At 49.6% G+C, this 10,378-nt stretch overlaps 2 protein-coding genes across 4 annotated transcripts; one reads left to right on the top strand and one right to left on the bottom strand.

Annotated features, from left to right (window-relative positions):
* Positions 1–4,401, top strand: sult6b1 (sulfotransferase family, cytosolic, 6b, member 1). 2 transcript variants are annotated; one of them, XM_086045930.1, is made up of 7 exons: positions 1–317; positions 2,223–2,383; positions 2,809–2,898; positions 2,992–3,118; positions 3,215–3,309; positions 3,499–3,655; positions 4,037–4,401. In XM_086045930.1, exons 1-7 carry the CDS (start codon positions 95–97, stop codon positions 4,162–4,164), a joined length of 981 nt encoding a protein of 326 aa, XP_085902056.1. In that variant the 5' UTR covers positions 1–94; the 3' UTR covers positions 4,165–4,401. The 2 variants fall into 2 exon arrangements, with proteins under 2 accessions (XP_085902056.1, XP_085902057.1); XM_086045931.1 differs by having other exon boundaries at positions 3–317; positions 2,271–2,383.
* A 1,076-nt stretch (positions 4,402–5,477) lies between these two features.
* LOC147140275 (beta-1,4-galactosyltransferase 3-like) lies at positions 5,478–10,378 on the bottom strand. Of its 2 annotated transcripts, XM_086044941.1 has the most exons (8): positions 10,272–10,378; positions 9,559–9,756; positions 9,242–9,480; positions 7,984–8,174; positions 6,624–6,746; positions 6,435–6,485; positions 6,105–6,275; positions 5,478–6,026 (listed from the first exon to the last, which is right to left on the bottom strand). In XM_086044941.1, the coding sequence occupies exons 2-8, from the start codon at positions 9,725–9,727 to the stop codon at positions 5,804–5,806; spliced, it is 1,167 nt and encodes a 388-aa protein (XP_085901067.1). In that variant the 5' UTR covers positions 9,728–9,756; positions 10,272–10,378; the 3' UTR covers positions 5,478–5,803. The 2 variants fall into 2 exon arrangements, with proteins under 2 accessions (XP_085901067.1, XP_085901068.1); XM_086044942.1 differs by lacking the exon at positions 6,435–6,485 and having other exon boundaries at positions 6,105–6,209.

Below are 10,378 nucleotides of genomic sequence, written 5' to 3'. Positions count from 1 at the left end.
CGCACACAAATACACGCGTCCCGTCCTGCCAGCGTAGCAGTCCGTCCGTCCGTCGGTCAGTGAGCCCGTCTTTTTGCTTTGGGAGCGTCGGAAGATGTCGGCGGCGCCCGGCGGGAGGAGCCCGAATGCGGCAGAGTTGCCGGCTCTGCTGGCGTCCAGGCTGCGGCTGGCCCCTGACCTGAGGGACGAGGACAAGCTGTACCGGCACCGGGGCATCCTGTACCCGCTCCTCCTGTGCCCGCCGGAGCACCTGAGCGCCCTGCAGGGCGTGACGGCCAGGGACGACGACATCCTGCTCGTGGCTTATCCCAAATGCGGTGAGGGCCCCAACGCCTTCCGGCTTAATTGCGTCATCTCTTTCCTTTTCTTTTGGTTCATTTGTAGCTTTTTTTAAAATTGATTATTACATCTTTTTTTTTCTTGTCCTGTCCCCTTGAGGCGCTAAGTCATGCATAATGGTGGAATTGGTGATGACATTTTTATGGCGGTTCCCTTTTTCTGCGCAGGGGATTAGGGCCTGACCAATTAAGCGAACAGCCGTTGGATACCAGCTCAACAAATTTGAACATTTGCTTTTTAGGCTCGTACTCAAATTTTCCACTCTGAACCAGGGGCGGAGCCAGAAAGTGGCTAATGGATGGGCCTGGATATTTCCCCCAAATAAAATGACAAATTGAATGATGTGAAGTTCAGATCTTCCTTAGACAACCACAATTATGCCATTCTTAATATGCAATATAATTAAAAAAAAAACACAACGAAACACAAATTCAAAAATAATTTCCTAATAATTTACAAAAAAACAGTATATATTGTATACTATACATATACAAAAAAAGTATACATTTTTTTCATGAAACACAGTGGGTGGGCAGTCTGTCAATCTGAGTGGGCCCGTGCACACCCAGGCCCACCCATAGCTCCGCCCCTGCTCTGAACTTGTTGGACTAGTAATAAAACGTGACGTTGGTGCTGGCCCAGACCATTACTTAACCCAAATGACTAACTTGATTTATCACAAATTTTCGCAACTTTCGTATTGCATGAGTGACCTCGTCCGGATTTATGAATGAATGAAATCGTTCATCTTTCCACGCAAGCAGTCGTGCATGTGCTCCATTCATTGTCAGCCACTGTGACAGCAAACAAGTTTTTTGGGGGAAAGGTTGTCACACACTATCGTGATTGTCATGAAACACACACACCGCTAAGGACAGACAAGCAATGGACTGGTTGGCAGTCCATGGCAGGGGCGGAGCCATGGGGGGGCTTGGGTGTCTGTCTGTCAATCTGGGTGAGCACAGGCCCACCCAGTCAGATTCATGGAAAAAAACATCTTTAAATGATTATTCAATTCTTTTTTATTTTGCATTTTGTTGTGTTTTTTATTTGATTGTATATTAAGAATGGCATAATTGTGGTTGTCTAAGGAAGATCTGAACTTCATATTATTCAGTTTGACATTTTATTTGAATATACGATGTGTCCAGACCGGAGGATTGTGGTCAGTGAGAGAAAGATTCAGGCCCACCCTGATTTTTCCCGGCCCTGCGCCCATTAGCCATGTTCTGGCCCTGGTCCACGGAAGGGCCGATAAAAAAGTGGATGTACCCGCTACTCGTGGGAGATTTAGGGACCAAAAATATGCAAATAATTGATGGCCATTGAAATGCAAGAGGGGGAAAAAGTGAGCCCCCGCCCCCCCCCCCGACCCCAAAAAAGTTTAAAAACCACTGATAATGCTATATTTCATATATGTGAGAGAAATCGACAATTACATCAATATCATGTTAAAAGTTTCATTTCTTTGACACTGCTCTTGTGACCTTTTGTTGAACGAACCCGCTCAGTTTCAATCTGCAGTAAAAAACATACGCTAAAGTGCGAACAGGATGTCTGTAAGAGAAGACGTTTAACCGCAGACTGTTGCAAAGTGCAGACCAAGAGGAAGTGCCTCTATTGTCATTAGCTTCAACCCAAAAAAATAAACAAACACATTTTTAACAATATTTAGAATTATTGAAGAAAATGTGCGTGGAAAAAAATCTGCATGTGCAGTTATAGCAAATATGTAGGGTTCTACTGTAGATGCGCATGTGTGCGTGTGTGTGTGTGTGTGTGACACTTAGTCACCATGTTGTGTGACAACCTGCTGCCAAACAAACCGGCTCAACGTGTGTTCGCTGTTCCCGTGGCTGACAACGAATGGAACATGCACACAGCCGGAACAGCACACACATTTCCTTGTGTGCGCGTGTGCATGCGCGCAGGTTTCAACTGGATGGTGGGCATGCTGAAGAAGATCCTGACGCAGGCCACAGGAAGGACCATCGAGACCGTGATGCCTCCGCTCATCGAGTTCTTGGGACCGGATGTTTCTCAGGTTTTCAGTTTGCCGTCCAAACGTAGATGTGGCCTGGGCGAGATGAAAACAAATTCAATTCAATTCAATTCAAATGCAGCTTTGAAAGAATATCGAACAACATGTTGAATATTGAGGCCGGGTATACACACGCGCGCGCACACACACGCACACACGTAAAGACAATTGGGCTTGTCCTGATTTTTCCCATTCCCAACCAAGGACGTCAAATTATAAAATGATTTAGAAAAAAATGTAACGAAATGTTAATTCCGCTCAATGTTTTAATGGTAAATAATTGCAAGTGCTCGAGGTTTTTCTTCCTCACGGCACATTCAAAGTTGTATCACAATGACTGCACTTGATTCGCCGGCCGGACGTCGAGAGAGAGCGTTGTCACCGTGGCGCGTGAGCATAGCGCGGCCATTGACTGTCGCCCCCTTCAGGTGATGGAGCAAATGCCCTCTCCCAGGTTGCTGGGCACCCACATGCACCCCGACAACATTCCGGCCTCCTTCTACGCCAACAAGACCAAAGTGAGCGTCGGCGCGTGAGCGAGCGCTTAGCTTAGCTCAGCTTGCTTGCTTGCTTGCTTGCCGTCTAAGCGCGGCGTATTTACTGTGCCGCAGATGGTGGTCATCTTCAGGAACCCCAAAGACACGCTGGTCTCCTACTACCACTTCTTCAACAGTAACCCCCTGCTCCCCTCTGCCGCCTCCTGGGACTCCTTCTATGGCAACTTCCTGTCCGGAGAGGGTCAGCCACCGCACGCCCTCACCCGCCCAGCACGCACGCGCACGCACACGCACACGCACACGCGAATAAAGGCCGCCGTTGCCGTTGCCGTTGCAGTTCCGTGGGGCTCGTACTTTGAGCACGCGTTGGCATGGGAGCAAAAGATGGCCGATCCCAACGTGATGATCGTCACCTACGAGCAGCTCAAGCAAGTAAAAGGAATACACCAACTCCTCATGGGCTTGATTATTTTCAAAACATTTTCAGACGTCCGTCCCAACAACTCACATCAACACGCAAAGAGCCGATTGGTCCCTGGGGATGGGGGGGCAAGCAGAGCCAAAGATAAACAGTAGTTGAATGTGAGCAGGTGAATAATCATCATCGTAATTATGACGCAGGACCTGGGCGAGGGCGTCCGTCTCATTTCGTCCTTTTTGGACGTGGAGCTGAGCGAGGCTCAAGTGCAGCTGGTGTCTGACGGAAGCACGTTCGCCGCCATGAAGGAGAGCTCGCAGACGTCGCACGGCCTGATGGGAAAGATCTTCTTCAGGAAAGGTGCCGACAAACAGGGAGTCGCTTAGCCTAGCTTAGCGCGCCCGCCCGTCATCAACCGGCGTCTGGGCACGGCTAAGCGCACGGCTAAGCGCACGGCTAAGCGCACGGCTAAGCGCACGGCTAAGCGCACGGCTAAGCGCACGGGTCCTTTGCTTTTGCTTATTTGATCAGCATAGCGGGAAAGACATCGCCCGCTGAATTTCCTTTGGCAAATCCAGTCACTGGAATGACAGACATGAGTGTCTGAATTATTGGCAGTTGAGATAACAGCCCTGACCCAGTTGTTTTCTTTTTGCCGCAGCATCTTGTCACACTATTAGCCTAGCCTAGCACGTCCAAAACTGCCAGGAGGAAGCAATGTGACGCGTGTGCTTGTTTCAGGTGAAGTTGGCGACTGGAGGAACCATTTCACCGAGGAGCAGAGCCACAAGATGGACCAGGCGTTCAGCCAACATCTGGCCGGAACCCGATTGGGCCGCATGCTGGACTACGAGCTCCACTGCCACTGAGACGCCACGGAAGCGAGTGACAACTTCCCGAAAAGCTCAAGTCAACAAGATTGCTATCTACCTTTTTCCTCGTCCGTCCTGTGGCGTGTGTTGCATGTGTTGAACCACTAGAGGGCAGACTACCCCCTTGAGTGCAATGTTTCTTCAGGGCGCGCACATGAAAATGAAATGATAAAAAGGGCTCCAGTGTTGTGCGGGCAGTTAATAAAGGCGATTCTGTGCTATCGCAGAAGAGAACTGTGCTCTTGCTTTTTAAAAGAACCCAACACAACACATCAGTGGGTACTTGAGCCAGACGATTAACGAGACGGATGAAAAACCCACTTCCGTCCTTTTTTTAGTCCGTCCTTTTGAAAAAAACGTCCCGACCTCAGTCCGTCCGTCCGACGGACGGACTGTTCCATCCCTGGGACGGTATGCCCAGCTGCGCTACAGACACAGTGCAGTGTCCAAGCGTTTGCTAACCATCCATCCATCCATCCATCCATTTTCTGAACCACTTCCTCGCCGGGGCCACAAGCGTGCAATAAAGTTCTCGTTTCTGGCGATGAAACGTCACTGTGCAGCGGTTAGCCTCAAGTACACTTTCACTGAAGCGTGGTGATTAACAAATGCAACAATTCCGAACTTAGCCGCTTCTCACTTGCTCCGGACGTTGCTCCGGATCACCCGGTCTGCGCGTTACAAATCTGCCGTCGGAGGTAGAGCGGCGCCTCGGCGGCGGAGTTTGAGTACTGAGCATTTACCTAACCTTTACATTGAAGTTTGCAGTCCGAATTGCTGATGGAAGCCCGTTTAAAATCAGAGGCGGGTACTATTTTTTTCCCTTCCGAAAAAAATTCGAGTGACGGATGTCTGATGGGTGCCCACACTGCAGACGTATGACGAGGGAATAATGGACGCTCAATTTGTAGTCAAATGCCCAGCTCTGATTATTTCACTTTGTTCTGTATTTCCTGTTTGGTTCAAGTCACATTTTTTAGTTGAGTTTTCGATGATTCAAGGATTTTTTTCATGTCGACGTCCACTTCCAACTGATATGGCACGAAATGCCATTCCCAAGTGGTCTCAGATCAGCCCAATAAATCCCGAGACTTGTGAAAAGACAAACCGAACAAGAACATCAAAGAAATATGATAAAGAGGTGAGCGTGTTGCTTATTCCCGCAGTTTGATGCAATGCAGCAAAATGAATGAAATGAATTTCACGGTCAAGGTCATTTTCTACTTGACAAAAAGAAGAGAGTTCAACGTGCAGGAATGAATGAAGACGAGGCTATGATGGTAGTTTGGAGTGGTTGAATGAATACGACATTTTGAAACGAATGAATACTCGTTTTTATTAAGTAGGATTTCAAGATCAGTCAAAAATAATGATGACTGATTCCCATAACGGCCCAGCCCTACTGATGAGCATCAATTACTTGTGGATTTTCACTATTGGCAAGCCGGTGCGCTCCGATCCTCGTGAATCGCGGGGGGCCACTACATTTCAATTTGTGAGCATGAATACCAGCAAACCTTGTGGGCGGAGCAAAATCAGCTTTTGAAGGGCGATTTGCGGTGCAGGCCTAAAATGCACGGGAGTCTATTCGACTTGCAAGGATACTTTTGAAATGAAATCATCTGTTTCCTGATAATCAGGAACGTGACTTTTTCATTTTAACTGGGCGTTTTTTGTTTTTGGTTTTCCCTGAAGCCGGGGTCCGGGTCGGGGTTGGGGTCGGGGTCGGGGGCTGTTGCCCGATGTTGATGGTGAGGTGGGTGTACAGAGGTGTCTCCTCTCTGGACAGTAGCTGGTAAGTCACCGAGTTGAGGCCGTCCGTCTGCCAGTCCAATGCGGTCCTTTTCAGGAGCTCAAGACTGCAAAGTTCAAATCACTTTGATGCCAAAAGGACGATCAATGAGCGCCATTTTTCATTGAGTGCAAGGCTTGCTTACTTGTACAGATTTTCCTCATTGCCGGGGTCTCTTGGATGCTTGACCATTTTGTAACGAGCAATGGCCGCTGGGGGACGCACAATCTCCATGCCAGACAGACGCACTCTGCTTGAGGAGCGGTCAAACATCAACAACAATCTGGCAAAATCAGTCAACAGCACAAGAGGATTGCTGCCACATGGAGAAAAAAAAAAAAGGTCAAGCATCAAGCGACAACGTTAGCAGACAATTTATTAGCCTACGTTATATTGGGCACTGGGCAAGGCCGAACGAAACAATTACTCCTAGTTGCGGTCACCGGAGGAGACCTTTATAAGATGATTCCCTTACAACAAGAAACAACAGGAATGGAGGAAATTCCCCCTGGACACGATTGAGCCCCTGCAGACACGCAGCAAAGGTGTCAAGAAGAGAGACGTTAGCTAGCAAACAAGTCAAGTGCAGGGAAAAAAAACGACAAAGTGGAAAGTTACAGAGTTGACAGCAATGACGGGAGTGGCGAGCGTGAGGACGTTTTACCTTTTCAACATATCGTTGTCCTCTCTCCCCCAGCCCCAATACTGGTTGGAGAAGCCGTTGATCTTCCTGTACTGGTCTGGAGTCAATGCAACAACGCCACCAAAATATTTAGGGTACGGCAGCCTACCGAGGGCGACACGGACAACAACGTCTGAGGGAAAAGCCGGCCAACGTGCAAACAAACAAACAAACACTGACTAAAGCAGGCATCTGCGCCCACACTTTGAGTGTCAAGTCAAGTCAAACTTATTTCTATAGAAAGTTTCAAAGGGCATCGCATGCTCATAGTTGAGAAAATATGAACGACATCCCCTGATCTTTACCCCCCGGTGGCAAGGAAAAACTCCCAAGAACCCCATCTTGGGAAAAATGAGAAACCTTGAGAAGGGACCACAGATGGGGGAATCCCCCTTCCGGGATGATCGGGCTGCAAAGGACTCCGAGTGGGCAACATTGAACACCCACAAATCATTTGCAAAAAATCAACATGTGTCCCCAAATTTTTGGGGGACGGAACTATAAACACGAGGGGCAATTTTCAGGGTGCAAAGATTGAAAACCTTTCTGCCGCCCTCTAGAACTCCCTTTACAATGCATAACCGTCATTAAAATGTGATTAGGTCGTTGGTAGACAGCAGTTTAATCACTAAATACAATTCAGAATGTGTCGTCTGCCGTTTAGAATCTGGCGCCCCCTCATCTTGGGCTTTTTCCGGAGATGTGACGTCACAGTTGCCGGAGGATTCGGTGACTACTAATCATGAAGGGTCTGATGACGCCACCTTCTGTCGGCTCCTGTGTTTCAAAATCCTGTCATTCCAAAACATCGCTCGCCATTGAATGCGCTGTGTTTGTCAGTCGATGGTGTAGCGAGCGGTTTCGCTATATCTACGTCACTTCCGGTGGCTAGGGCCACGATTCCTCGAGCTTCCACGAGGTTCGGAAATGCTCGGAATGACCAAGTAAAACCTATTTTCTAATCCATCTTTGGTGGACAACTTGCAGGAAGTGACTTGTATGTGGTATGAAACCTATTAACAATGAGAATGTGAATTTCATCAGACTCTGAAAAATGTTTGCACCCTGACCTGCATTTCATTTGTTAATTTGTTGTTGGGATGACGTGTGTGTTTGACTGTCATGAGGGGAGTGGATCGATCTCATGATTATGGCCTGAAATTTGAAATCAACAACTTTTTGAAAACAGCACTTCAAGCAGGTCTGTTTCAGCATAGCAAACATTCCACTCCAAAGGGGACTAAATTAGGGAGTCAAAACGACTTGAAGATGAACTTGCGCTTATCTCGGGGGGAAAAAGCCAAAGGCACAAAAGAGCGCAAGCTGCCGGGCTTCCATTTACTTGTATCCAAACTTGTTTATGGCCACGGCCATGTGTTTGGGACGGCGTTCGTCGCAGGCGTAAGTATTGCGGTCGTTCTCGGACAGCAGGTCCACATCCTGGAGGATGAGGCAGCTCCAGTCTTCGTCTCGGAGAATTTCCCGGATGCCGGCGTTGACCAGTTTGCCTTTGTTATAGGTGGCGATCCCCCACTGAAAGACATCACACATCATTTTGGCACAGACCACACATTTCGCATTTCGGATTGTCGGCACACGTCTCAGACCAAAGGATCAACTTGGAGGGCGGTCTTTTCGTTTGATGTCCTCGTCCTTGGTTGGGAAGGGACAAACAAAGCAGCCCGAGTGTCAGATGCGTTCTTAGGTAGAAGCAAGGAGATGTTGCGAGGAAACGGATGACGCTCGATGTCCTTTTCTCACCATTTCAGGCGAGAAAAGATGTTGCCCTTTGCCCGCGTGGCAGCTTCGGAGAGCTCCGATTTCGCAACCGAAGTCGTCGCTGAAGCAACATTGGATCCCACCCTCTTCCCACCATCCCAATCGGTGGCCGCAACTGCGCTTTCTACTCCGGTCACGTCAAAGCTACTATTCTATCGAATCCCAGAAAGGGTTCAAAGGGCCCCCAGTTGACAAATGTTGACAACGTCCCCTGACAGCTTGGTTTCCGTCACCTGGCGGAATTTGTACTCGTCCGGCGATGCTCGCATAATACAACATTGAACTGGTCCCCGAATCCTTGCAAATGTAGCATCCGTTCGGACTTTCAAATGAAGGTTGCAAGCGATTGGGCAAGCGCGGGCATTCCTATCGCCGAAGCTGCCATCTTGGATTGGCCGTGTCAGACGGAGCGCCGCTCGTCCGATCTGACTGACGCATTTTGTTTTTGATCGTTACGCAACGCTGTCAAAAGGTGGCATCTTTGTTGCGCCTCCTGCCTGCAAGATTGGGAGTCATTTTAGAACGCGGGCCCAGGCAAAAATCGCCACACGTTGCGGGCACAGGAAAAAATTGGCAAGAAGAGCAGATCGTCTGACGAGATGCTTGTCGAGTGCACTCCCGTGCACTGGAAATGTCGTGTGTGTGTGTGTGTGACCTTGCTAGTGGTGGATTACACAATTGAACTCATCGTTGGCGCCTTACACGAGAGCTAATCCGTAAAGGAAGCGGCGAAACTACGGCGCCAAGTTGCTACGTCACCGACTTGGGTCCGAGTGATGCAAACTAGGAGAGGGTCTGACGTGACCACCGGCGCTCCTCACCTGCTCCACCACGTAGATCCGGTAGTGGATCTGTTGCCTCAGCAGGAAAGGATGGAGGTGGTCGAGGAGAGCAAGGAGGTGCGTCTGCCGATTCCGGTAGGGTATCACGATGGCGCTGTGGTGCCGAGCTTCGCAGTCCAGCGGACGGTAGAGTCCGCCCGGCAACACCCACGGGCACCGTTTTTGCATCTCCTCCAATGTCGGAGGTGACGACGAGAGATTGACGGGCCTGGGTCCAACTGTGCACGGAAAAGCAAAAGTCGATCCTCACAAGCCTCCGCACGAGGTCGAATGCTTTCCTTGATTTGCTTCCTCACCCAGCAGCGGGGACACAACGTGGCAGGCGTTCACCGGAGGAGTCGGAGGAGCCGGAGGAGGCGCTGCCTGAGGAGCCCAAGGAGGCGCCTCCAAGTGGGCGCAGCGGCGCACCAAGGCCACGGTGGCCGCCAGGCCCACCAGCAGGGCCAAAGTGCGCCTGGACCTCATTCACCGACACGATCAAATATCAACTTGTTCTGCAACAATCCACAGTCAAACACCCGATGCTAGCAAGCACAAAAACTGGCAATGGCACTTGAATGAGAGAAATCAGTGGTCCCCACTAATACACAGACGGACACGCACACACATTCTGTTTTGGGTGGCGCATATACATTGTGATGGGAAATGTCCGTGGCGCCCTCTGCTTGGTTCGCATTGTTTACGGCGAAGAGTTTGTTTGTTTTTGCAAATCAGCAGTGCCGACATGGAATATGAGGAGGAGTCCAAACTTTTGCCAGCCCTAACGTGACAAAAAGCTTGTCCGGATGAAATGACGAGCAAGCTGGTGAAAAGAAGGACGGACGGCTTTGTGTTCGGAAGAAGCAATGCAAAAGGCCAGACTTGCTGGAGGATTTGGACAAGTGAGAGTCTTGAGTGGGCCACAAAACAAGCAAATCCAGAAGTGACGATGAGTTCTCCAAACGGGTCGTTTCTCTCCAGCCTGCTTGGAAAACGTTGAAAAGAGGAGAAATAAAAGGCCGCAACTTACCGACTGTCAGGTGAGTGAAGCGCTCAGGCAGGCGGGCGGGCGGGCGGGCGGGCGGGCAGGCAGGCAGGCAGGCAGGCAGGCAGGCAGGATGAAGATGAGGACGATGA

This window comes from Filicampus tigris, chromosome 11 (genome assembly GCF_054856515.1).
Source record: "Filicampus tigris isolate MCC_2025a chromosome 11, RoL_Ftig_1.0, whole genome shotgun sequence".
NCBI lineage: Eukaryota > Metazoa > Chordata > Actinopteri > Syngnathiformes > Syngnathidae > Filicampus > Filicampus tigris.
The sequence above is the reverse complement of the archived record's forward strand: the minus strand, read 5'-3'. Positions and strand labels throughout refer to the sequence as shown.